Source organism: Tupaia chinensis, unplaced genomic scaffold, assembly GCF_000334495.1.
Source record: "Tupaia chinensis unplaced genomic scaffold, TupChi_1.0 Scaffold000597_1, whole genome shotgun sequence".
NCBI classification, from domain to species: Eukaryota; Metazoa; Chordata; class Mammalia; order Scandentia; family Tupaiidae; genus Tupaia; species Tupaia belangeri.
Genome location: NW_006160114.1, coordinates 2,066,566 through 2,090,570, shown reverse-complemented (window position 1 = coordinate 2,090,570; position 24,005 = coordinate 2,066,566). Strand labels below are relative to the sequence as shown.

General features: G+C 43.9%; 1 protein-coding gene across 1 annotated transcript in view; it reads right to left on the bottom strand.

Moving 5' to 3' along the window:
* Positions 1 to 23,412, bottom strand: part of LOC102468237 (WD repeat-containing protein 49) — an 81,846-nt gene extending 58,434 nt beyond the window's left edge. Inside the window, exons 1-3 of the mRNA XM_014591544.1 lie at positions 23,072 to 23,412; positions 8,636 to 8,753; positions 3,792 to 3,861 (exon numbers count right to left, since the gene is read on the bottom strand). Coding sequence (XP_014447030.1) covers positions 3,792 to 3,861; positions 8,636 to 8,740 — 175 coding nt within the window. The 5' untranslated portion in view covers positions 8,741 to 8,753; positions 23,072 to 23,412. The remainder of the gene's footprint in view (positions 1 to 3,791; positions 3,862 to 8,635; positions 8,754 to 23,071) is intronic.
* Positions 23,413 to 24,005: the final 593 nt, after the last annotated feature.

Below are 24,005 nucleotides of genomic sequence, written 5' to 3'. Positions count from 1 at the left end.
CAAGATCCTGAGAGGAGAATGGAGAAGGGATTGCGGCATGGCCATCCCCCCCCTTGGAGGTGATTTCTCGCTTTCTATCTCTCTGTCTTTCTCAGTCTTTCTAGTGAGCGCACGTGCAAAAATCTTTCCAAAAGAAAAAAAGGCAGCTAGGAAAGCCAACAGGAAATAAGTAAAGCTAATCCCAGCAAATGAACTATCTGGAGATCTCAAACAAGAACGATCCATGTCATGACTATGGTCTTGATGATAAACACACAACTCTTACCTTCCCACTGGGCGGGAATGGCAGGGCAGCAGATATAAGTATCTGTGTTTGGGTTTGTTTGTTTGTTTGTTTGTTTGTTTGTTTGTTTTAGATTTTTGCCATAGGGCATGTGCACTTGTTGAAGACAGAGAAAAGGAAAGTGGGAAATCAACCCTCTGGAGGAGATGGCCATACTGCAAGCCCTTCTCCTCCATTCTCCTTTTGTGTCTTTGGGCACGTATGCACATGTGCTTGGTGTGAATTTCAAGTCAGTGGGTCCAGAACTCAAACCACAGTTGGCCATGTTTGGGCTTTTTATGGACTACTTTCTTAGGCAGCTTTTACTGCCAACAATTTTCTCAATGCTCTAAGGATGAGTGGTGATATTTTCTTTCCTTGAGGTCAGAGATTTATTCTGATCCAGGGTCAGAATCTTCCTTTGAAATGAGGCTGTCCCAGTACCAATCTCAGAATGTGAAGGGCTTTACCAAGCCAAGTCTAGGTGGCAGGGACAGAAAAACTGGAGTCAAACCTCAGTTCCACCTCCTGCTAGGTGATCTGGTGGGTAACTTCTCTAGGTGTCCTCACCTGTAAATTAGGATGCTCACAATTTGTATGTACCTGAGATACTGTGAAGATCAAATAGTGTAATGTGTGTAAGTGGTTCTTGACCTTGGCTCTAAACTAAAGTCATCAGAAAGCATCTGAAAAGCCAGGTGTTTGGGCTGTGCTCCTTGAATGGAGATTGCACTCTTGGCTACAGATTAGGATCACTGCAGAAGCTTTTAAAAGTCCCAATGATCGGGCTTCATCTTGAAGTCAGAATCACTGAGGATAAACCCAGGTAACCATCTTTCACAAAGTTTTCCTGATGATTCCAATGGGCTCCCAAGACCCAGAACCACTGACAAATGTGAGCATTACTTTGAATGTATGTATCAAACACCTATAAGGAATCCTCTTCAGTATCAACTTGAAAATCAAATGTGACGACGGCAACATTGAATGATTAGAAGAGGTTTTTCAACACATTCTCAAGAGCTTCACAAAGTATGAAGTTTAATGAAGTAATTGTAAAGAATTAAGGTCTTTCTTTCAAATGATTGACAAATAATTTAGTCTATTATTGTGATTTAAAACTGCTCTCAGACGCTGATGTATACCCAATTCACCTGTAACTCTTTTTGTTTTCTTTTCTTTCTTTTCCTTTTTTTTTTTTTTTTTTTGCTCTAGGGCACATGCACTTACTAGAGTACTAGAGACAGAGATAAAGAGAGAGTAAAAGTGAGAAAACACCCTTTGGAGGCATAGGCACATTGTAATCCCTTCTCTTGGGATTTTGGGCATGGGTGCACAGGGGCTAGCATGTTTCTCAAGCTGCTGGTCCAAGACTTTGAACCATGAGGTAGGCCATGTGGGATCCAACCATTTTAACCTCCAGGCTATCTTCTGGCCCCACCTGCAGTTCTTTTTCAAATGCAGATTATGATTCATAGGCCGAGGTTCTGCATTTTTAACACTCCTAAGGGATGCCCTTGCTGTGCTGTGGAGGCCAGATGGCAGCATGACACTAGCACAATGCTCTGTGAGGATGACCCACATGAAAGGTCCTCGGTTCATGTTCAAAGACCTCCCTGAACACGCCAGGCATGCATGTGTGTGTACCTATGACCTAGGGCTGGCCGAAACTGGGAGTGAATTATGATAAAGATTCTGTTGGAGGGTGCTCCTCTTTATCTCATAGAAGAAAGAAAAATAGAAACTGTTTTAAAAAAGCTTTGGAGACAGACTGGGTTCAAGTGCTCATCCCATTTCTGAGTTGTGTGATGAGGGCAACAGTGTCTCTTCACGTTTTTGGTCATTAGTAGATTTCCCCTCCCCTTTCCCTCTTCTGGAACATACAGCCTCCTGTACTCTTCCCATGTGAAGGGACATTGCTGGTTTTTACTGCCCTTGGTCTCCTTAGGTAGGTTGAATTTTTATCATCTCAAAGACTGGTCAAACTGGTCCAATGAGGGTCTTCCCAGGGGTGGGTGGGGTCTAGGAGCATCAGCAGTCCCTGTTGGTGGAAGCTGTAGGGTCCAAAATCCCAGTAGAAGAGTGGAGAAGAAGGGATTGCAGCATGGCCATCCCTCCTGGGGGGTGATTTCTCACTTTTCCTTCCACTGTCCCACTTTCTCTGTTAGCACATTTGCCCTCTGGCAAAAACTTTAAACAAACAAACAAACAAACAAACATTGAGGGTGTTAACATGAGAGATCTCCAGAGGCATAGCAGAACATTTGAGTCCCTGCTCCCAGGAGTCTCCAACATGGTGCTGCTTTCCTGCCCTTCCCTGGTTATGAGCCATCTAAACCAGTTCTCCTTTTTACTTAAGTCAGTTTTTGTTAGGTTTCTCTCAATGCAGTAGAAAAAGAGAAAGAAAAAAAAAATCACCTGGAGCAATATCCTAATTATTCTGTGCATTAAGTTTACTTATCTGTAAGATGGGGCAAATAGTGGGATATAAGCCACAAGGTGGTTATGAAGGTTTAATAAGAGAAGGGACAAAAAACACAGTGTCTACCCTTAGTGAGTGTTCTGCTTAGTAATTTCCTGAGCCAGGCAGAAGTCTGCATCTACAAGAGGACTTCAAAAGTTCATGGAATAAAGGGAAGCAAACTAGGTGTTTATTTTGGTGCAAAATTTTTTGAATCTGTGCATAACTTTTTTACAATATGCATTTTCTATGGCTTTCTAGGACCACTTATATTTCAGATCATGATATTTTATCCAGGGGATTGTCCACGGTAAAGAATTTGGATTTCTGGTTCAATTTAGGACCAGACTGACTGCTTGAAGTCCACCTAGGATGTATGTTCTCAGTTCAATACAGACATGTGAACGGCACAGACTCACCCTGCCATACTCGCTACCCGATATACCCAACATCAGCTTGGTCTAGTCACTGCCCAGACTTAGCTGTTCACTAGGGGCTGTTAGACTGAGAGTTGGATCAGGAGCTGAGTTCTCCGCCAGCCTTCTTCGGAATGCACTTGGTCTAAGTTTAGCTGCTAGAAACTCAACGTGTCTTCAATTCTGGTCCTCACTGAGAGCTGTTACATCCAGCATGCCTTCTGAATTCTTAAAAATCCTCAAATCCCATTTCATAGAAATGCTCCATCCCCACTGTCCTATGTCAATACTACTGTGTATTTAATACCATGTAGCACATTAGAGGCGTTGGGATGGTGGAGCCTGATACTGCTTAAAGCGGATTTTGTTCTTATTTCAACGCCACACCTATCGATTGAGTTCTAGTTTTGTGCGAAGCTGGTGCTAGGCATGCCCTCCCTTACCCTGCCTCTCCTGCAGCCTCATGGTATGAGGCGGAGGAAACTAAAGGCAAACTAGGCAGGGGAGGATGTCACATTTTTGAGCTGCACCAGGAGCTATTAGCAGAGTGTGGGATGCCTATCGCAATGCAGAAACTGAATGTGGGAGACACCCAAGGATCTGACTCCCAGAAAGGGAACATTGCCAACGTGCTAGGAGCATAAAGTGGTACCTATTACTAGAGCGGTGGACTCATGGTTGGAGCTGGAAATGACGGCTTTCATCGAATCGTAGTAGTTCAGCTAGAAAGGAAAAGTGAAGAATTTGCTAATTAATATGAAGATCATAAACCAGAGTTTCTAACAATGTCTAAAGCATTCTTTTAAAATATATTTCACAAAGTAGAAAGGTATCACTTGTTCAGAGGATATGAACATTTTTTAAAAAAGCTCACATCCGCGTGGGCAGACGTGTGATGGTGGCTTGCTAGAGTGCGGGGTGTGTGAGGCTCTTCTTGTGCTCCAGGCTAACACCAGAACAAACAATTCCTGGGTGTCCTGCCTGACAGACCGTGCTGAAGCTTCTGCTGTCTACTTCAGATTTTTCTGAGAAAATCTGAATGCTGCCTGCATACTACGGGGCTTTTTCAGAGAAAATGATTTCTCCTTCCCTACAAGTGATCTTTAAATTGAAAGCTATGCTGAGCATCAGACTAGGAGAAGCCAAAGTCTCATTTCCCCCTTTGAATACTGGGAGCTGGGTCCTGAAACAGATGGGCAATGATCTGAGAGCCAGGGTCTTCAGGCAGGACACTGGAGGAGGGCCAGGGCCAGTCTCACAAGTAAGGGACGAGGTTTAGTGGGATTTGGGGAGTTTCTCTCCTCTTGGGCCACCTTCTTCCTTATGATGAGCATGTAGAAGTAGAGAGAAGAAGAATGATGACCAGAGGCTGGGAAACGTGGGGCAGGGAACATAGAGGGATGTTGATGAAAGGAACAGAATTACAGAAGATAAGAGGAGAGATGCCTAATGTTACAAAGCATAGTAGAGAGAATGTGGTTAATAACAATGAACTGTAGATGGCTGAGTAAGTGAAAAAGAAATGTTCCCAACACAAAGTAATGACAAATGGTCGAGAGGATGGATCTACGAATTACCCTGATTTAATCATTACACGTTGTATTCATGTATTGAAAAATTGCATTTTATCCTCATGAATGTACAATTATTATATGTTAATAGAATTTTCAACAGAATATGAGCCTGTAAGTTGTGTAACGTCATATACTGTTGGGAAAGTAACATGTTATTTGCAAAGAATGTTATGCTCATCACCGAGTCATTGCTGGCTCGATGCTAGACTCACAGGAGGCTGCAATGAAGACAGCCAATCCTTGGTTTGGCTGCAAAGAATGTTATGCTCATCACCAAGTCATTGCTGGCTCCATGCTAGACTCACAGAAGGCTGCAATGAAGACAGCCAATCCTTGGTTTTAACTTCATGGAGTGCAAAAACCAGAAACCTGAAGGAACAGGAAAGGGAAAGGGAGGTTTGGAGAGAAGGGAGAGTGTCTGGAATTTGGGGAGTGGCCCAGGACAAGGGCCACCTGCAGAGTGGAGCATTTCAGGCCCCTGAAACGGCCCCACACCCTTTCTCTGTTGGACAAAGCTCCCCAGAGTGGCTCCATGTGGTCATCTGAAGGAACAGGGTGATGCTCATACCCTCTGAGGTGTGGAACAAAAGGACTATACAACCGGAGGGCTCTCCCACTACATGGTTCCTTTCTGTAAGCATCCATTTCTGTACTGCAATGCCAGCATCATTGCCTGGCTTTGTTTTCACTCTAGAATTCAGACCCTGCTTCTGTCATCCCAGTCCTCTGCACAAGGCCATATCCTGGGCAGCACTGGTTGCACCCTGGGTACTGTCCCTTCTACCTCTGAGGCACAGGAGGCTGACAGGGCCAGTCAGAGGAGGTGGGCTATGTAGGAGAGTCCAGTCTGGGGGCTAGTAATTCTGGGGGACAGCAAGAGAATCCACACTCAACTAACAGCATGAAAGAAGCCAAAAGGCAAGGCTGGCAGGTGGTACAGTGGTTAAGGCACTGGACTCCTCACATGGCCAACTATGGTTCGAGTTCCAGACCAAGCGACTTGAGATTCACAGTGGTCCCATGTGTGTGTTCTCAAAATCCTGAGAGGAAACGGAGGAGAAAGGATTGTGGCATGGCCATGCACCCTGGAGAATGATTTCTCATTTTCCCTTTGTCTCTTTCTTTCTCTGTCTCTCTGGTGAGCACATGTGTGGTATATAGCAAAAATCTCACATAACTAAATAACTATTAATGCCTTTGGCATTTATTTATTTACTCATAGGAAGTGGGCTACAACAGGCAAATGGATGGAGACAGAAAGTAGACTGAGGCTATTGGAGCTTGGGTGGGACAGAAAGAAGGAATATTATTGGGGTGATATAAATGTTCTAAAATTAGATGATGGCAACAATTGTGCAACTCAGTAAACTTACTAACAACCAGTAAAGTGTATGCTTAAGATGGGCGAATTCTGTTGATGTGATATGTAAATTATACCGCAATAAAGTTGAAGGAAAAAGAGTCTTGTCCCAACTACTCTTGAGAAACACTATTATATATGCCTGTTTGGTCAGATTATTGTTTTCTTTTTGTATCTAACTCACTTAATTCACATTGCTGTTCTACTGCAGCCTCGCTGCTGTGCTTCTCTCTGTTTGAAACTTGATTGGTCTTCCTCCTGTGGACAAATGCTCTTTTCTTGGTTCAGTTTTGCTCCCCCTTTAATTTTTCTTTTCAGTTATCAGAGAAACTTGGTGGAGTTCCCATTTTGCCCTTTTACTCAATATTTCCTACTACTCTTTTCTTCCCTAAGGCTTCTTAAGACTCTTCTCCCCTGCAGGCTGCTATGCTCACCACTAGATTTCCAACATAAGAACTGCTCTGCCTGGGATAAACTTGATGTGTTAGAGAGAGCTCAGAGACACTGGATGAGCCTGTGCTCTTCTGCTGGATGCTCCATCTGCTCCTGTTCCTTAAGACATAGTGTCTACTCTGTGTTTGGTTTCTGGACTCTCTTAACATAAAGGACAGTGTCTTGCTGTTATTTTATTTTTAAAAATCATTTTATTTAACTTTATTTAGTTATTTAATTTGATCAGAGAAAGACAGAGCAAGAGAGAGGGAAAGTGAGAAAGCGAGCCTCCAAGTCTGGGACTCAAACTGTGGCTGGCCATATTGGAGTCTAAGGCTCTGAACGGCCGTCTTACCTGCAGGTCCTAATGTCTTGCTTTTATTTCCCCTCAATTTTATTTCTTTCTTTTGTGAATGGGAAAGAAAGAGATATAGAGGTAGAGACAGGTGCCCCCCCAACAGGTCTTGATGCCATGATACATCCCCATCTTTAAGCAGACCTAGATCAAAGGCCTGTGTGTGCCCCAGTGTACTCAAGGAGGTCTCGAAAGGAACCCAGAACTTTCCCATGTGAATCAGCTTCACAGAGTGTTACATTTTACTGCTACACCACCATTCAGGCCCTGTCTTTTATTTATTTATTTATTTATAGTTTTATTATAGGACATGTGCACTGCTAGAGACAGAGACAGAGAGAGAAAGAGGGAAAGTGAGAAAGCATCCCTCCCCCAAGGGAAGATGACCACACTGCAATCCCTTCTTCTCCGTATCTCTGTTCTTTGGGAATTTGGGGCATGCATGCACATGTCTGGTGTGTTTCTCAAGCTGCCAGGTCTAGGACTTGAACCATGCAGTTGTGTATGTGGGATCTGCCTTAACCATCACTCCATCTGCTAATTCCTGTCTTTTTTCTTTTTTCCTTTTTTAGTTTTTTTTTTTTTTTTGCCATAGGATGTGTGTGCTCACCAGAGAGAGACAGACCAGGAAAATGAGATCTCACCCCTGCAGGGGAAATGACCACGCCACAATCCCTTCTCCTCCATTCTCCTGGGATTTTGTACATGCAAGTACATGTGCCTAGCATGATCTTCAAGCTGCTAAGTCTGAGTCTTACACCACAGTGTGCCATGTGGGAATCACCTGAACCACCACACTACCTGCTGGTCCCCTGCCTCATCTTTTTTTTTTTTTTTTTTTTTAATGTATTTAAGAAATACCAATTTAGCTTCTCAGAGCCAAAAGAAATCTCAAGGAATCAATCTTATGTGCATAATCACATGACTGGTCTTAAGACATTCTCTTATTTAAGTTGGCTCTTAATCCAAGAAGAATGAAAACTTACCAATTTCCAACCCAGAGGATACCTGGGGCAAGGACTTCCAGACCCATCACGCCAGAAGGTTCAAAGTGATTAATTTCACCAGGTTCTGGAAACTAGATATTTATTATTCTTTGTACTATTTTGTGCATGTCTTATAAAATTTATATTTTTTGTTTTCAGGTTTATGAAGTGTCTTAGGATCAGTGATGGCTTATTAAAGAATACTTCCGAGGTGGCTGAATGGTGGCACAGCAGTAAACGGTAATGCTCTGCAAGGCAACCCACAAGGGAAGGTCCTGGGTCTGTGCCTAGAAAGCTCCCTGAATATACCAGATATGTGTGTGCCCATGATCTGGGGCTGACTGAAGCTGTGAGTGGATAATGGCATCAAGACTCTCTTGGGAATGCAGTCTCTCTGTCTCTCCTGCTAACAAAATAAACAGACTTAAAAAAGAAAAGATACAGGGCCAGTTAGCGGCATGGAGGTTAAGGCTGCTCAATCTCACATTGTCAACTCCCAGACCTGGCAGCTTGAAAATCATGCAGGGCACATGTGCAAGGACACTGAAAATCCCAAAAGGAGAATGGAGGGGAAGGGACTGTGGCATGACCATCCCTCCTGGGGGGTGATTTTTCACTTTCCTTCTCTCTCTCTGGTGAGTGCACATGTCTTATAACAAACTTAAAAACAAACCAACAGAAACATACTATTCTTATTTATTTGACTGTTTGGATGATACACCTGGAGAGAGAAAGAGCAGGATAACAGACTCTAATTCACTTCCACTTTTACCTTTTAAATATTTTTACCTGAGTAACCCAGTCTCCATGAACTTTCCAACGGATATAGTTTACATTTGGAGAGGTTATAGCATTATTAATGGTGATGTTCGGCATGTTTTCAACTTTGGGCATCTTCTTCCAAGTTCTAAAGAGAAAAACATTTTAAAAAATCTCAAAAGCTAAGACTGACTGTTCCACCTTCTGCTCATTTGAACCAGGAGCTGCTTTTCAGGTTAGCACTCCCTTCTTCATCTCCTTCACTCATATGAATTCTTCCCATTCCCTGAAGCTTTGCTAAATCACCCACGGGAGCCTCTCTGAATATGCCATACCATCCGACCAACTCCTTTTTCTGGAGTCTGGAGAAGCCAAGGGTGCAATCACCACCTTTGATATGTGCTGTCCTTGTTTTCTCACATGATACATACGACTTGCAGGCCAGGGTGTTTCTGTTCAGCCCATGAGGCCTGGGAGAGAGCTGGACTCCACGGCTGACTGGGTGAGCTCAAAGCACTGCCCTTGTGTGTTCTAGTGGGGCCTGGGCAGATGGTGGCATCAGTGACCTCACACGTGGTAAAAGCTCTTGACTTGCCTATGAATTATCTATTATCTGAATGCTGTGAGACAGACTGCTTTTCCCAGAGCCCAGGCAGAAACAGGGCAGTTGTAATGCCAAGGAATGATTAACTGGTAGAGGGTGCCGTGGTTGTCTATGCAACACACTCTCCCCCTTCCTCCCTGTCAACAAAACCAAGGCAGAGATCCCTTGATTTTAGGGGCATCATGCGACCTAATTCTGGTTAATGAGGTAAAAGTGAAATCAGCAGAGGAGCACTAGAAAATTATTTTCCTCCTTAACAAATGTGAAATTAGTGTGAGACTGTCTCTCTCTCTCCCTGTTTTTCCTCCCCCTTGAGTGGTTCTGCCTTTGTTTTTTTTTTTATTTTAAAGAAAGTCAGTGTGTCTGGAGCTATAGCAGCCATTGTGAGACCATGAGGCCATGGACTGAAGAGCAAAATACCAACATACTAACAATGGTGAATTGACAGCTTGGAAACTGAAGGCTCTTGATGAAATCATCAATAATTGAAACCACTGCAAGCAACCACTTATACCCTGACATTTTTACTAAAAAAAAACAAACCCAAAAAACAAAAACCCAAGAAACAAAAAATTAACTTCTTTATTATTTGTTAGTAGTAATTTTTTTGTTACTTAATAGCAATCATTTATTAAGCTCTTACTATGTGTCAAGCACTATTTCAAGTACTTTACACACACTGATCATTAAGTAACCAAATGAACTCATTAACTCCTTCACATAAGCCTATGAGATAGGTACTGTAATTATTCCTTTTGAAAAAGCAATTAAGATAGAGCATGTGCCTGTGCACATGAGAATAGAGAGACACAGAGAGAGAATCTTCCACAGGGGTTGATCACAGTGCAACCTCCTTCCCTGAGTCCTCCAGCCTGTCAGATTTGGGGCACTCATGTTTCAGGCCAATGAAACTGGGGATTCCAACTGTAGTCAGCATGTGGGATCTGGCTCTTCTTGAGTAAGAGTCTTGATGCCACAATCCATCCCCTACATCAGCCAGCCCTAGATCATGTTCACACATAAGCCTGGTGTGTTCAGGGAGGTTGCTGGATCCAAACCCGGAACCTTCCCATGGGGGGGTCAGCCTGACAGACCATTGCATTAACATTGCACCACTTTCTGGCCCTTACATTATTTTGACAAGACAAAAGATGAAGTTCAAGGTGATCAAATGGACTCAAACTCACCAAGCCAGGACCATGATGAACTGTTACCTGGATCTAACCAAACCAACATCACAGTAGATGAAAAAAACAGATGAAGATTATCTAAAACGTTCTTGTAGGTACCCTCAATAACAGGGGAGCAGCTTTTGTCATGAATAAGCATACTTGTGAAACATATTATAAAGAGGAAGTTAGTGGAAGAGAGCCAGAAAACTTTTTGAGGGAAATTTCAACAGAAGAAGATCGAGAAGAAAGTGAGCTGAAGGATTCTCAAAGTACCAGAAAAGAAGCAGGCTGAGGAGACACACTTGTTATCTGTTCTGTTGTCAGAAAACAGACACTTCATAAAGTAACAGTAGATGTTGTTAACTGCTTCTTGAACATTGCTTTTCAAAAAGAGTTGTTACATTTAGCCAGTGAGATCAGATACATGGGGTATTGCTATGGAAGCAAATTTATACAATTCAGTCAGTCTAAGGGGACAATTTCACCCGTAGAAAGGAGGGTGTCAAATGGTCGACTTTAGTTATGAGGCCCCATAACCTGAAAGTAGAAATGAGGTCTACTGGGTCCTGCTCCGTTTAACATAAATCCCCATACATTGCTCAGCCTTACGCTTGTGATCCTCTTCATCAGCCTCCCCGTTGCTGAGGTGACAGGCACACAGGCCATCATGCCTGTAGGTTGGACTACAAATTGAACCTGGGCCGCCCGTATGGTCCCTACCTGCAGGGTTCAGCATTTTAGCAGTGCATGCTACTCAACTCTGGCTTTGTTTTTGTTCTCTTGAATGAATAATTTGAACAAAAATATATACAGCTGTGCCAGCAATTAAAAAGTACTAGAGGCCAACCACGGTGGCACAGCAGTGACACGGGGCTCCATGATGCTGAGGCCATATGAGAAAGTCCCAGGTTTGCATCGCAAGGTCTCTCTGTACTTGCCAGGCGTGCGTACACACGTGTTTGTGATCCTGGCTGGCTGAGGCTAGGAGTGGATGAAGGCCCTGTGGGGGTCCTTGTCGCTCTCTTCCTTTCTCTCTCTCTCGCACTTTCTACTCTCTCTTCCTTTCTCTCTCTCTCTTGCACTTTCTATGTCTCTCTCATGGAAGAAATACCTAATAAAATGCACTTCTCTCTCATGGAAGAAATACCTAATAAAATGGGAAACGAATTACTAGGGGAAAACCCCAATATTATGATTGCTTTGAGAGTCCAGCACAGTCCCAGGATGGCCGGCATTGTGTGTAAACACATCTTGCCTATAGGCTGGGGTGGTACATAGATTGTCATGCCAGGCTGTATCTACGCTATTTTAGTCACCTCAAAGGATCCCTCATAACTCTGAAGTGGCCCCACAGTTCTGTAATCTGTTAGTCATGAGAACATCAATGGTACATTATGTACAATTAGTCTATCCACTTGGAATGCTTTCCACGGCACCCAGGATGCCTGGGTTTCAATCCTTATTCTGTTCCTTGCTAACATTGTGCAAGTTATTTACCTCTCTGTGTCTCAGTGTTTACATGCTTAAGAAGGGATAATAGAATCCAATGTTGCATGGTGGTCAAAGGCGCTGGATTCCCCTATGGCTGACCTTGGTTTGAGTCCTGGACCTGGTGACTTGCTTTCTCACTTTCTCACTCTGTCCCTTTCTGGTCAAATTGAAATAAACAAATGAATAAATAAATAAATAAAGTTAAATAAAAATAATTATTAAAAATAATCCTCTGTTGAGAGTGCCATTTATCTCTCTGCCTTTTTCTGCCTCTGTAACTCTCTTACTCTGTCTCTCATTCACAGAAGGGAGGAAGGAAGGAAGGAAGAGAGAGAGAGTGAGAAAGAAAGAAAAAAAGAAGAACAAAAGAAATGTAGAAAAAAATTCTAGTACTTATCCAAGCATTAGCATGAATCCTTGAGCAATTGACTAGAGGGGTCATCAGTGAAACTGGAACCTTAGGTCTCCTGCCCCTGCCCAGAGCCCCTGATGAGGCTACACAGTCTGTGTGTAGTCTTTGAGAACCCACTTCCACACTGTGAGGGCAAGGAGTCTGGAAACCCCAGTTCATAGCTGTGGAAAGCCTCTGCCACGTGGGACTTGCTCTCAGCAGATACACTGAGCAGTTGTTTTATTCTGTGTGTGTGTGTGTGTGTGTGCGCGCCCATGTGTTGGGGAAGGGGCTATTCATTTCAGAACAAAGATCTAACAAATCCCCCCACACACACCACACACACCCCTAAATGCAGCTGAAGGATACTGTGAATTGTTCTACTGTGTCATTTAAAAGGGACAATACACACACACCACACACCCCCCTAAATGCAGCTGAAGGATACTGTAAATTGTTCTACTGTGTCATTTAAAAGGGACAATTTCTGCAATAGTTGTCTATTTCCCCCCGAAGGTGTTCTTGTAGCGTATCCTTCGTGCAAAGTCCAGATGTGTGCTACCCTGGTGGGAGGTCTTCAGTGACACACCACAGGATCGGGCCTGTCTAGCATTCTTATCTAGGACTTGTATGAATACATAGGAGCACTATTAAGTTTATCTATGACATTATGCTGAGTGAGATAGTCAATCTGCTAGATGTCAATATTAGCATTAAAAATGACTTTAACCAAAGAGAATAAAGATGCAAAAATAATAATAAAAAGAGATAAAAAGGATGAAAGCCGTGGATTTAGTTTCAAAACATCAACATACAGGTAAAAGGTGGGGAATACATGGCTTGAACATGGGCAGTAATGTATCAGCAGACAAGACTCGCTGGGTCATGTGCTTGGCGGTGTCCAGTGTAGAGCACTCAGGGCCAGGCTGATGAGATGTTTCAAATTCAGGTCATATGAAGGATAACTGAGATAACTAGAAATGTGTACCTGGGAGAGAGAGGACTTAACAGTCATCTCGAAACACTTGAAAACTGGAACTTTTTTGAAAATTATGTTTTGTTAGCTTTCCTTTTTTGTTTTTAAAGTTTATTCCTTTTGCATGTGAGAGAGACAAAGAGAGAGGGAGAGATACAGTATCCTCCAACAGGGTCCTGTTGCTGTGATCCACACCCCCAGCCTCAGCTGGCCCTGGACCATAAGCACACATGTGCCCAGAGCACCCAGAGAGGTCTCTAGACATGTACTGGAACTGTCTTGTGAGTCAGCCTCCTGCAGCATCGTGTTTTCCAACTGGGTCATTGTTTTCTCTTTTTTTGAAAAAAGAACATTAATTTTGATTTTTATTGAAATTACATGCATTTTCTTACAGAGTCAAATAGTTCTATGAGTTTAAGAACTCACTTCCATCTGTGTTTCCAGAGGCCTTGATAATCCTTTAGTCAATCATTTGGCTATTTAGTCCATGTCTTTAGATAAGGTGTCTGCATTATTTGCTCTTGGTTTTTTTGTTTGAGGTATTATCTTTTGGTTCCTTACTTTCATTTTCTTTCTGTGTACTGAGCATTTATTATCTAACCTAACTACCTGTCTAAACCTCCTCTCATGTCATTCAGTCACAGCAGGCCTCCATTCTACCGTTCCTCTTCTCAGGTCTTCCTTCACTGTTACCCTAGGGAGGCCATTCACTCCTCTGCTTTGTTGTATTTTGTTTTCAGAATCCCATTTCCTCATTTTCTAGAGAAAATCCTTTAGTGATTTTTGAAAGGTAAATTTTTGAAATCTTGGACCCTCAAAAATATCTTTATTTTCCCCAGAATTTAACAAGAGTTTATCTGGGTTCAGAATTCAACACTGCAGGGACCAGCAGTTAGCGTAATGGCTATGTCGCTGGACTCCCACATAGTCAACCGCAGTTCAAGTCCCGGACCCAGTGGCTTAAACTCACGCTGGGCCTGTGTGCGTGCGTGCCCAAGATCCCGAGAGGAGAATGGAGGAGAAGGGATTGCGACGTGACCATCCCCTCTGGGGGGTGATTTCTCGCTTTCTATCTCTCTGTCTCTGTCTGTCTGGCGAGCACACGCGCCCTATAGCAAAAACCTCTCAAAAAAAAAAAAAATTCAACACTGCAGACAAGTTCCTTTGGGTTTTTGAGGGAATTGTATGCTGCCTTCTAGCCTCCAAGATTTGTTGTGGAGAAGTTCAGATCTACTAGGACTCTTCATTCTATGTGTGGGGACCACATTTTGAAGAGACTGCCTTGTGAGAAAGGAACTCCCTCTTCCTGGAGGTGTCCAGGCAATTTGGGATGTCTGTGTCTCAGGGGAAGAGCACAGAGTATTCTCTTTTGATTGAGTTACGAGTTAGGTAGGATATCCACGGGGGACCTTTTGGAATTCTTTGTGTCTGTCATTCAAGACTCTTATTTGATTATGCTTAGAGTTATGTTCAGATCCATATATCTCTGAGAAAATGTGTTATTTGTTTGCTTCATTTTTCCACATGGCTTACTGTGTAATTCTATGGAGGAGAGGCCTGGGTAAAGAAGCAACACTTAAGGGAAAGGTTCTCTTCTGGTTCTGGCATCAAAAGGTGACAGATGATGAACAGTGGATAAGGAGCTGTATCCCACATGGCCAACCACTGTTCAAATTCCAGCCCCAGTGGTTTGAAAAACATGTTGGGTTCCTGTGTGCATATCCCTCAAATCCTGGTGGGATAGAGAAATGTGTGGAGAAGTATTACAGTGTGACCATGACCCACTGGGGGATACTTTCTCTCTGGTTACTGCATGAGCCCTCTGGCAATTAAACAAAAGAGAAAGAAAGAAAGAAAGGAGGAAGGAGGGAAGGATTGAAGGAAGGTTTACAGATGATAAGAAGTCAGACTATAGTCATTGTGAGAGAATTGCCTCTCAAACAACAGAAGGGAGTAAAAAGTCTGCTTCTGGTATAACAAATACAGACAACATGTTCAAGTGTTTCTTAAGGTGAGGAAAGGAAACCTTAAAAGCCAAACCAAACAAGGACAACATAGGAAAACAGGTACACTAGGAAATGCTTATGCAATGCAGAACAACTCCTTTTTTTCCTGGGAGAATTTTCCTCAGTCCTTTGCCAATCAAAAATCAGTCACTCAGCTGAAAGACGTATCTGACAGAGGTTGGCAGGGAAAGATGAGTATTAAGAAACTTAAAATTATGGCCTAAACTAATGACTGCTAATTGGATAGCATGACAAAAAAAAAGTGAAGCCTATCTGAAATTATATTTGGTCAATGGGCAAATAAAATGCCATTTACCCCAATTCCTCTTACATGTAGCCTTCTAGTATCACGGCCGTCATGTGCAGTTAATGTGTACATACAATCACAAGTAGTACCAGTACTCAGCCCTTCAGCTATTCTTCAGTAACAGAGAAGTTAATGTCATATAGTTATGTTTTTTGAGTATTTGTAAGGCTTGACTAATTCCAAACTAAAAATAAAATCCTTTGCATTTAAGATCTGATGAAAAGGTTCAATCTATCTACCCACCCATCATCCATCCATTCATCCTCATCTGTTCATTCTTCATTCAGCCTCCATCCATCTATCCATCACTCATCCATCCTTCATCCAGCCTCTACTAATCATTCATTTGTCCATCTATCCACCCACCCAACCATCCAAGGTTTACTAGGGATGCAGAAATAACAGCATTACTATGCTTTAGGAGTTCCCCGTGTAGTGAGACAGACTGTGGACAGAATGTGCTGGTTTGGAGCTGCAATTCCAGTTATTGAAGAATGCACAAACTGCACTGAGAATCCATGGTAAAGAGAGAAGATGCTCAGCAGAGGCTTAGAAGAGCATTATGATCAGGCAGAGGAAACCACCCATGCAAATACATGGGGCCTTGAGAGAAGAGGGTGCTTGTTAAAAGCTCACCTGCTTCATGACATAGGGACCATAATAGGCATAAAAGCACTGTCAAGAGATGAACCAGAAAAAATAAGGAGGGCCCCACTCAGGAAGTATTTTGTAGGTCACGCTGAAAAGTGTAGATTTTATCTGAAAGCTAAGGAGAGTCACTGAAGCACTTTGAGAATGACAGACACATCATCGTTTCTCCCAACCTCCTCTGGTACTCCCTGGTCTGAGTCATCATCATCACTAGAATAACTGCACACAATACAGAAGTCAGAGTATGTCATCCACAGCTTGCAATGTGCCATTCTCCACAAGGCCCCATGTCACCTCTCCCTCAGCTCTCTGATCCCATACCCTGCACTCTCACCTCTACTTACTTTGACCCAGCCACCCTGCCTGCTTGCTGTTCTTCTAATTGTCTAAGTATATTCCGCCTTAGGGTACATCTCCGGCTCTTCTCTCTGTGAGGGATGTCCTTCCTCAGAACCTCTTGTGTTCTCCCTCCCTCGCCTCCTTTGATCGTATACCAATCTCTCAATGAGGCCTATTTTGGCTGCCCTATTAAAAACCGTATGTGCCCACACATGTACACACTGAGCATTCTTTTGTGTTTGTGTCTTCCATAAGAGAGATGGACAGAGACACGAAGATAGACATCTCTAATGGGGTCCTCCGTGCCACAGTCCACCTCAGCCAGCCTGGATCATGGACATGTGTGTGCATACCTGGAGTGCTTGGGGAGGTCCTGAGAGGTGAGCCTTTCCTATATGGGTCCAATGGTGGTACTACTGTGCCACCCCCTGGCCCACACACTGGTCATGCTTGCTCTCTTTACCCTGCTCTATTTTTTCAGCAGTGCTCTAAGAACGTTATATAACGTATTATGTTTGATATCTTACTCCTTCCACCAGGAGGCAGGGATATTTATCTTGCCCTGACATATCCCAAGCACCTAGAACAAAAGACTCACATATAGTAGATGTTCAGTCCACATATGCCAATGAACATGAGGTTGGCTTTTTTTTTTTTTTTTCCCAAAATCACCCAATGAATATATGAAGAGTGTTATGCAGGGATTTGAAATTGGGACTGGGGATGCCAGTTTGAAGTTCGTTGCTGTGGTGATGATGACAGGTGGGATGAGGGTAGAAGCTGTGGGAGGAAGAAGAGGCACAGCTTAGAGTGACTAAAGAAATAGAATTGTCAGGACTTGGTGCCCAGGATCTGTGTGTGGGCGAAAGGGGGCCAGGATGACTTAGCTGGCGTGGGCAATGAGGGGGCTGGCGATGCTGCCCACTGAGTCAGGAGGGAAAAAAAAGAGACACTAAGTCTTGGTGGCTGGCAAAGTCATAAAGAGCTAGTTTCAGACACTGTGTCCTGCAATCCTCTTGGGGACAATGGAGTGGATGCATTTCTTTAGATACTATGATGAACATATTTATTTTGTGATTATTTTCCCTCTCTGTCGATAGTCATTAACCAACACATACAATTTACCTTGAATAGTTGCCAGAATAAAAATAACCAATTACAATAATTTACCACTTAATCTATAGTCATTGGCCTCCCTTATGGTGTTATCTGAGGCTTTTTAGAAACCTCTAAGGTGTATAAAGTGAAAGTTAAATATCTTTACCTACTGTGTTTAAATTGACATCCAGAGAGCAAGTCTGTATTTCATGACACTCTTAGACGCCTCCTAATGTTTCCCACAATAGTGATGTCCTTAGCTGGTTTACTTCAGGTAGGAGAAAACACACTTACAATCCTATCTTTAGAAAAAAAAAACCCTTGATTTTTTTCCCTCCCCGATAGCTGGTGAGAATCTGGCTCTCTCCTGTTCCTTAAAGCAGTAACCTCCTTTCATGATTAACTGTACCCACTTGCTAGAAACTTGGCAACTTGGCTCTTCCCATTCTTCATGGCTCCCAGATGGCCACCAGCTGCTTGGGGGCTACTTCTTGTATTCTAATCCTTTCTCCATCTAGTTGGTTGTCTTCCTGATCTCCTGTGCCTGTGTCCTCCTCCTTCTGGTAATAACACCCACTGTTCTTTACCCCTCATTGGATGTGCCTATTTTCTAAGAAAATCTTGAGGATTTTTTTGAGGTATTACCTTTTTTTCTTTAAACTTTGGGATTGTAAGGAAAGCCAGCAGCAGAGCTGTGTGGAGGCTCGACTCTTCTGTCAGCAGGGGGATCGCTGTCTCTGAGGGGAGGACCAGAACCCCTGCCCTACAGATGTCTGAAAAGTCTGTTTGGCAACGTGTAGATCTGACATTCTCCAGAACCACACCTCGGCCTTCGTGCTGTGCTCTTTCTTCAAAATCATGGCAGGGAGGTGTCTAGCTAGAGTGACGGAAGAATGCGTCATTTGATTTCATTTGAGGGCTTCTTTGTTTCATTTTCCCATGAGTAGAGTATTGTACCATGATGCAAGCTGTTTTGCAATAAATGGCTTTTATTGATTTTCTAGATTATAGCTGGAAGATCGCCTGAAATGACAAATGGTAAGAGGGAGCAGGATGTCTGCGCATCTGCATCTTCATCCAAGTTTGCCAGGACTGTGAGTCTGCCTGTGTTTGTGAGTCAGGGGAGTGCTCTGTGAGCTCTCCGTGGGGACCTCTGTATGGAGAGGGTTTCTGCAGAAGAGTATGTCTGCAGGGATGGCGGAAGGAGACTTCAGGGTAGTGGGTGGGAGCTACTTGTATGTTAGAGTGTGTTTGTGCTTATGTGTACACAGGGGGTCTGTGGGATAACTCTGTGTGTGGATGTGCACAAAGGATCTGGTTGGGTGACTGTACATGTATACATGGGGGGATCTGTGTGTCCACAGGGGATCTAAGTGTGCATATGGGGGTGTATGTGTACATGCACAGACCTGGGTGTGTGACTGTATGTGTGTATGTGAGGAGCACGTTACAGGGATCTTAGTGGAGTGACAGTGTGTGTATCTGTTGTGTGTATGTGAGGATGTATACAGGGGCTTTAATGCAGAGACTGCATGCATGTTCAGGGGTGTGTATGTGTGTGTGTGTGTACATGCATAGAAGATCTGGGTAGGTGTGTGAGTATGTGCATATACAAAATCTTAATGCAGTGACCATGCATGTGTGTGTGCACAAGAGGTGTGTGTGCACACGCAGATCTGGGTGGGTGACTGTGCGTGCAGTTACATGTCGGTGTGTCCTGTACTGCGAAGGAGATCTGGTGTGTGATTGTGGTTATGCCTGTTTGAGTGTCACAGGTTATCCTGGGGTGTGTTTGGGCATCTGTTCTGTGGCAAGCATTTGTGAGATGAAACTAGAGCTGTTTTTGGGTGAGGAACATGGGAGAGAGCTTGTGTTGGAGGTGTACGCCAGGGGGATGGGGTGTGTTCTCAGATGTTTGAGGGTTATCAGCAAACGTTTCTGTATGTGTCAGTGGGGTATCTTCTGGGTTTCTGTGTGGTGTGATTGTAGGGCACTTGTCGAGTGTCTACGGGGTAAATGTGAGGGTCTCCGTGGAGCAGGTGGCAGATACTCATTCCTGGAAGTACCCATGGGCATTTGTAGGGAGACTGGCTTTGGGAACTTTTGTGGGACTGCCTGTGGACAAGTGTCTGACGAGACAGTGCTGGTTCCTGTGTGACTCCATCCATGGGGATCTGTCTGTGAACTCACAGTCCGTGAAGGGGAGAAGACCTCTGAAGACCAGGAGCAAACCTCTCCTCAGCACCTCACTGGCCCCAGCATGTGACTGTGACTGCCTGGCCATGGCAGCTCAGTCCTTGGAGCCCCTCATCCCAACAATGATTTACTGAAGTCCCTACTAGAATGAACGGTCCTGGGCCAGCAGCTTGACATGAGTGTTAGGGAGACAGAGGTGAGTCGCTGCAGACACCCATGTGTGCACACACGCTGTGCGACTCTCACACCACGCCAGGGACACCGACCAACAGCCCATAAACCCACAGACTTGTCATCTCCAGAACAAATGAGAGGCAGGCTGACAAGGGAGCACATCTGCTGAGTGCCCTCCTTTCTGCCATCATCCAGAAATGATGGGAAAGAGCAAGAGGCACTTGGATTTCAATCCTCTGAGCTCTTAAGGGAATCATTCCTTCCTTTAAATGGAAATGACAGTCCACTGAGATAGCGCTTTTAACTTTATCCAGCAGCTTAAATCAAACAATGACACCCCCACTCAGAAGAATCAAGTCCCCTCATGGAGAGGCCATTGCAGGCGTTCTGTATTTGCATCTCATGTGTTGCGGGGGGCGGGGTGTGGGGGGCTCTTATTAACAGCTCCCTTGGCCCCTCCAGGATGCAGCTTGTATGTGCTGCCAAGTTTACAATTGGGGACGCTGATGCTGAAGGAGGTCATGCCCCTACCCAGGCCTCCGTGTGGGATGGAGATGCAGAGTTGCTACACGGCAAGGAGCACCCCTTCTGTGCTCATCCTCAGATAGCTCAACAGCAGTCCAGGAGGGAACTCCGAGTCCTAGGCAAAAGCAATCCTTGCGGGGAGGCAGGGAATGGGTTTATTAAAATCCTGAGCACTGCAACTGTACTTTTCACTAGGGCAGCTAAATACTGTTTTAAGTAACGCTTGAATTGCTGCCACAAAGTGCTGTAAGCCAGTTTTTCCTCTGATTGAAGAGGTATCCATTAGCTAACTTCAAAAATTCGAGATGTTTATTCTTGAGTTACCTTTCCTATTTATTTCAGGAAAACTCTTCCAGTTTCTAAGAAGCTCCACAGGGAGCCACACCTTCACCTGCCAACATAATAGTAGGGTTTTGTCTGCCTCCTGGGCAGGTCCCCATTTGCAACCTGAGCTCATCCCCAGGACGCCCTGGTGCGTCACCTCTTGGTAAGGGACCTGAGTGACTAACTCTCCTTGTCTCCCTTCTAGATACACCTCTGGCTGGAGAGATGGTGCAGGTAGCATTGTCTCCAGGCTATGAATAAGGAAGCTGAAGCAGAGGTAAGTGCCTGGCTTAAGCCAAGCTGCCGGGCACACTCGGACAGGCGCTGGTGCCTCTGCTCTCCACTGAGTTCCCTCACACTCCTCGGTCTCCCAGCAGTCCTGTGTGGAGTGCCCACTAGATGATGAGTGCTCCCCTCTCTCACAATAGAAATCCCTGTTGGAAAGGTGAGGCACATCTACAAACCCAGCCAAAGAGGTGGTGAATGAGAAAGGCCCTCATGGTGGTGCAGACAATGGACATTACAGAGGGAGGGCTAGGTATGCTTATCGGGGAGACTTTCTGGAAGAGATGGATTGGATCTGAGCACTGAAGGGGGAGAGTAATTTGAAAAGCTGCAGAGGAGGGAAGAACACATTCCTGATGTGAAGTGTGTAAGCCAAGACAGGCTCTGAGATGGCCCATTCTAGAAGGCAAGGAGGCAGATGTGGCAGGCTGAGCTGAGTCAGAGAGGTGTGGAAAGAAGGCACCAAGAGGGGAGGGGACAGGAAGAGAGAATTTCCTGATGACAAGAGTTTCACAGCAGCAGCCAAAATATTCTAGGGGGCATATAATGTGCCATTTCCTTTATACCTTATGTTTTAGGCTACTCCTGTGCTTCTTCAACTTCACTACCTTCTATTGCAGTTAGGGCAACCCTGTGGCTGACTTCTGGAATATGGGAGTGACATGTGGCACTTCCAGGCATAGCCTATGAAGTCCTCCTGCATGACCTGCACTCAATCTCTTCCCTGTTCTGTTGCCTAGATGCAGAGGATCTAAAGCCTTGGGGGGTGCCTGGGATCCTGAATCACCACATGGAGGCCACCGACTGGGTGTATGCCCGGAACTACTAGCTTGAGCAGAAAGTACATTTCTATTGTGAAAAGCCACTGAACTTGAAGGGTTATTTGCTATAGTAGCTTGCCTGCCCTGACTAATTCAGACTGACTATTGTATCTGATCCTCTAACATTTTATGTTTAGTTGGAATGTTCGTTCTGACTTATTTCTGACTAGTTTTGCTTTCATTATTTTATTTCCTGAACCACGTAGAATGCTGTTATATCATCGGAAATGTTTCTTGAACGAATGAATAAATATACCCTCTTTGGAGATTCATAATAGAACTGTAGCCATGATAGGGGAGTATCAGAGCAAAACAGAGAAATGAATACATCAGAGGGTAGGAATGAAAGTCACAACCGGAGCAATTTAGAAAAGAGAAAAAAGACAAATTAAAATCCTAAACTATCTTTTTTGTTTGTTCCCTTTCTTCCTTTCTCTAAGAGAAACAGATTGAGAAATAGGCACACTGAAGAAATAGGTCTTAACACTGAGACTCACCCCTACTCTCAGCTAACCGCAGATCAGGGGCACATCTATGTCTAGTATACTCAAAGAGGTCTCTGGATGTGAACCTGGAACCTTCCCGTATAGGTCAGCTTCACAGAGCATTGCATTATCACTGCACTACCATCCAGCCTCTCTAAAAATCCTTTTTATCATGCATTTTGGGGCATGTATTCTTTTTCTTAGAGATATTTTTGCTATAGGACGTGTGTGCTTGCCAGACAGAGAGAGACAGAAAGCGAGAAATCACCCCCCAGGGGGAATGGCCACGCCACAATCCCTTCTCCTCCATTCTCCTCCTGGGATATTTGGGCATGCACACACATGTGCCTGGTGTGAATTTCAAGTAGCCAAGACCAGGACTTGAATCTCAATCAGCCACATGGGAGTCCAGCACCTTAATCACGGCATCACCTGCTGGTCCCAACGGCATACAGTCTCTGATGGCCACCATCCAGCCCCCACAAATCCTACACTATCTTGAGAACATTTTAAAAGCATATTCTTTTACCCAGCACAATAACTACATAAAAAGATTACGTCCTTGTTTTTGAAAAATGCTTCCCCCCCCTTTTGAAATTACATTGAAACTTCAATATTTACCTTAATAGTTCACCTACAGATGCCAGAAACAGAATGTTCACACATCCCTGCAATATAGTTTAAAAAAAGAAAAGAAAAATAAATTTCCTTCAGAAGTAAAAAGAAAACATACTCCATTTATTTCCCACACATTGAAAGCTTGTATTCTCCCAGTAGAAATAACAAGCGATACTTTTTCATTTAACAGGGAGTGGATAGTTTTTCAGGCTTCTCCGTTTCTCCCCAAACAGATGGGCTTTCACATTCAAGAAAAACTGGAGTTGCCATAACCTTGAGTAGACAAGAGCTTGGCTAGACCACACAGTCCAAATGCCAGGACCCAGGGTGACGAGGGAGCTCCCATTGCACACAGTCATGCCCTTGGAAGACTTGACCACTCAAGCACTTTTCTCACAGTGATCCCCACGTGGAACAGTGTTTGCTATGGAGGATGACATTGGCAAAACAGTAGAGAGTATATAATTGCAAAACTTACTATCTCTCTTATAGAATCAATTTGCTAATTTGTAGGTGGGAGCTACCATAACATTTATTTATTTATTTATGTCACAGATAGATTTTTTTCTATAGGGCACTTGCACTCGCTAGAGACACAAAAAGAGACGGAGAGATAGAAAGCTAGAAATCACCTCCTCAGTGGGAAGGCCACAGCACAATTTCTTTTCCTCCATTCTCCACTCAGGATTTTGGACATGCATGCACATGCACATGCACCCAGCATGTGGGAGTCCGGCACCTTAACTACTACGCCATATGCTGGTCTCAGTATTTATTATTATTATTATTATCATTGTAACTGGAGAATGGACCCCTGAATAAGTGCCAGGCATTGGTACTGTACTAGCTAACCTCTTTGCATACCTTATTTCATTAAATCCTCATAATAATTATATGGAGTCAGTAGTTTTATTGTTTTCACTTTACACATAAGAAG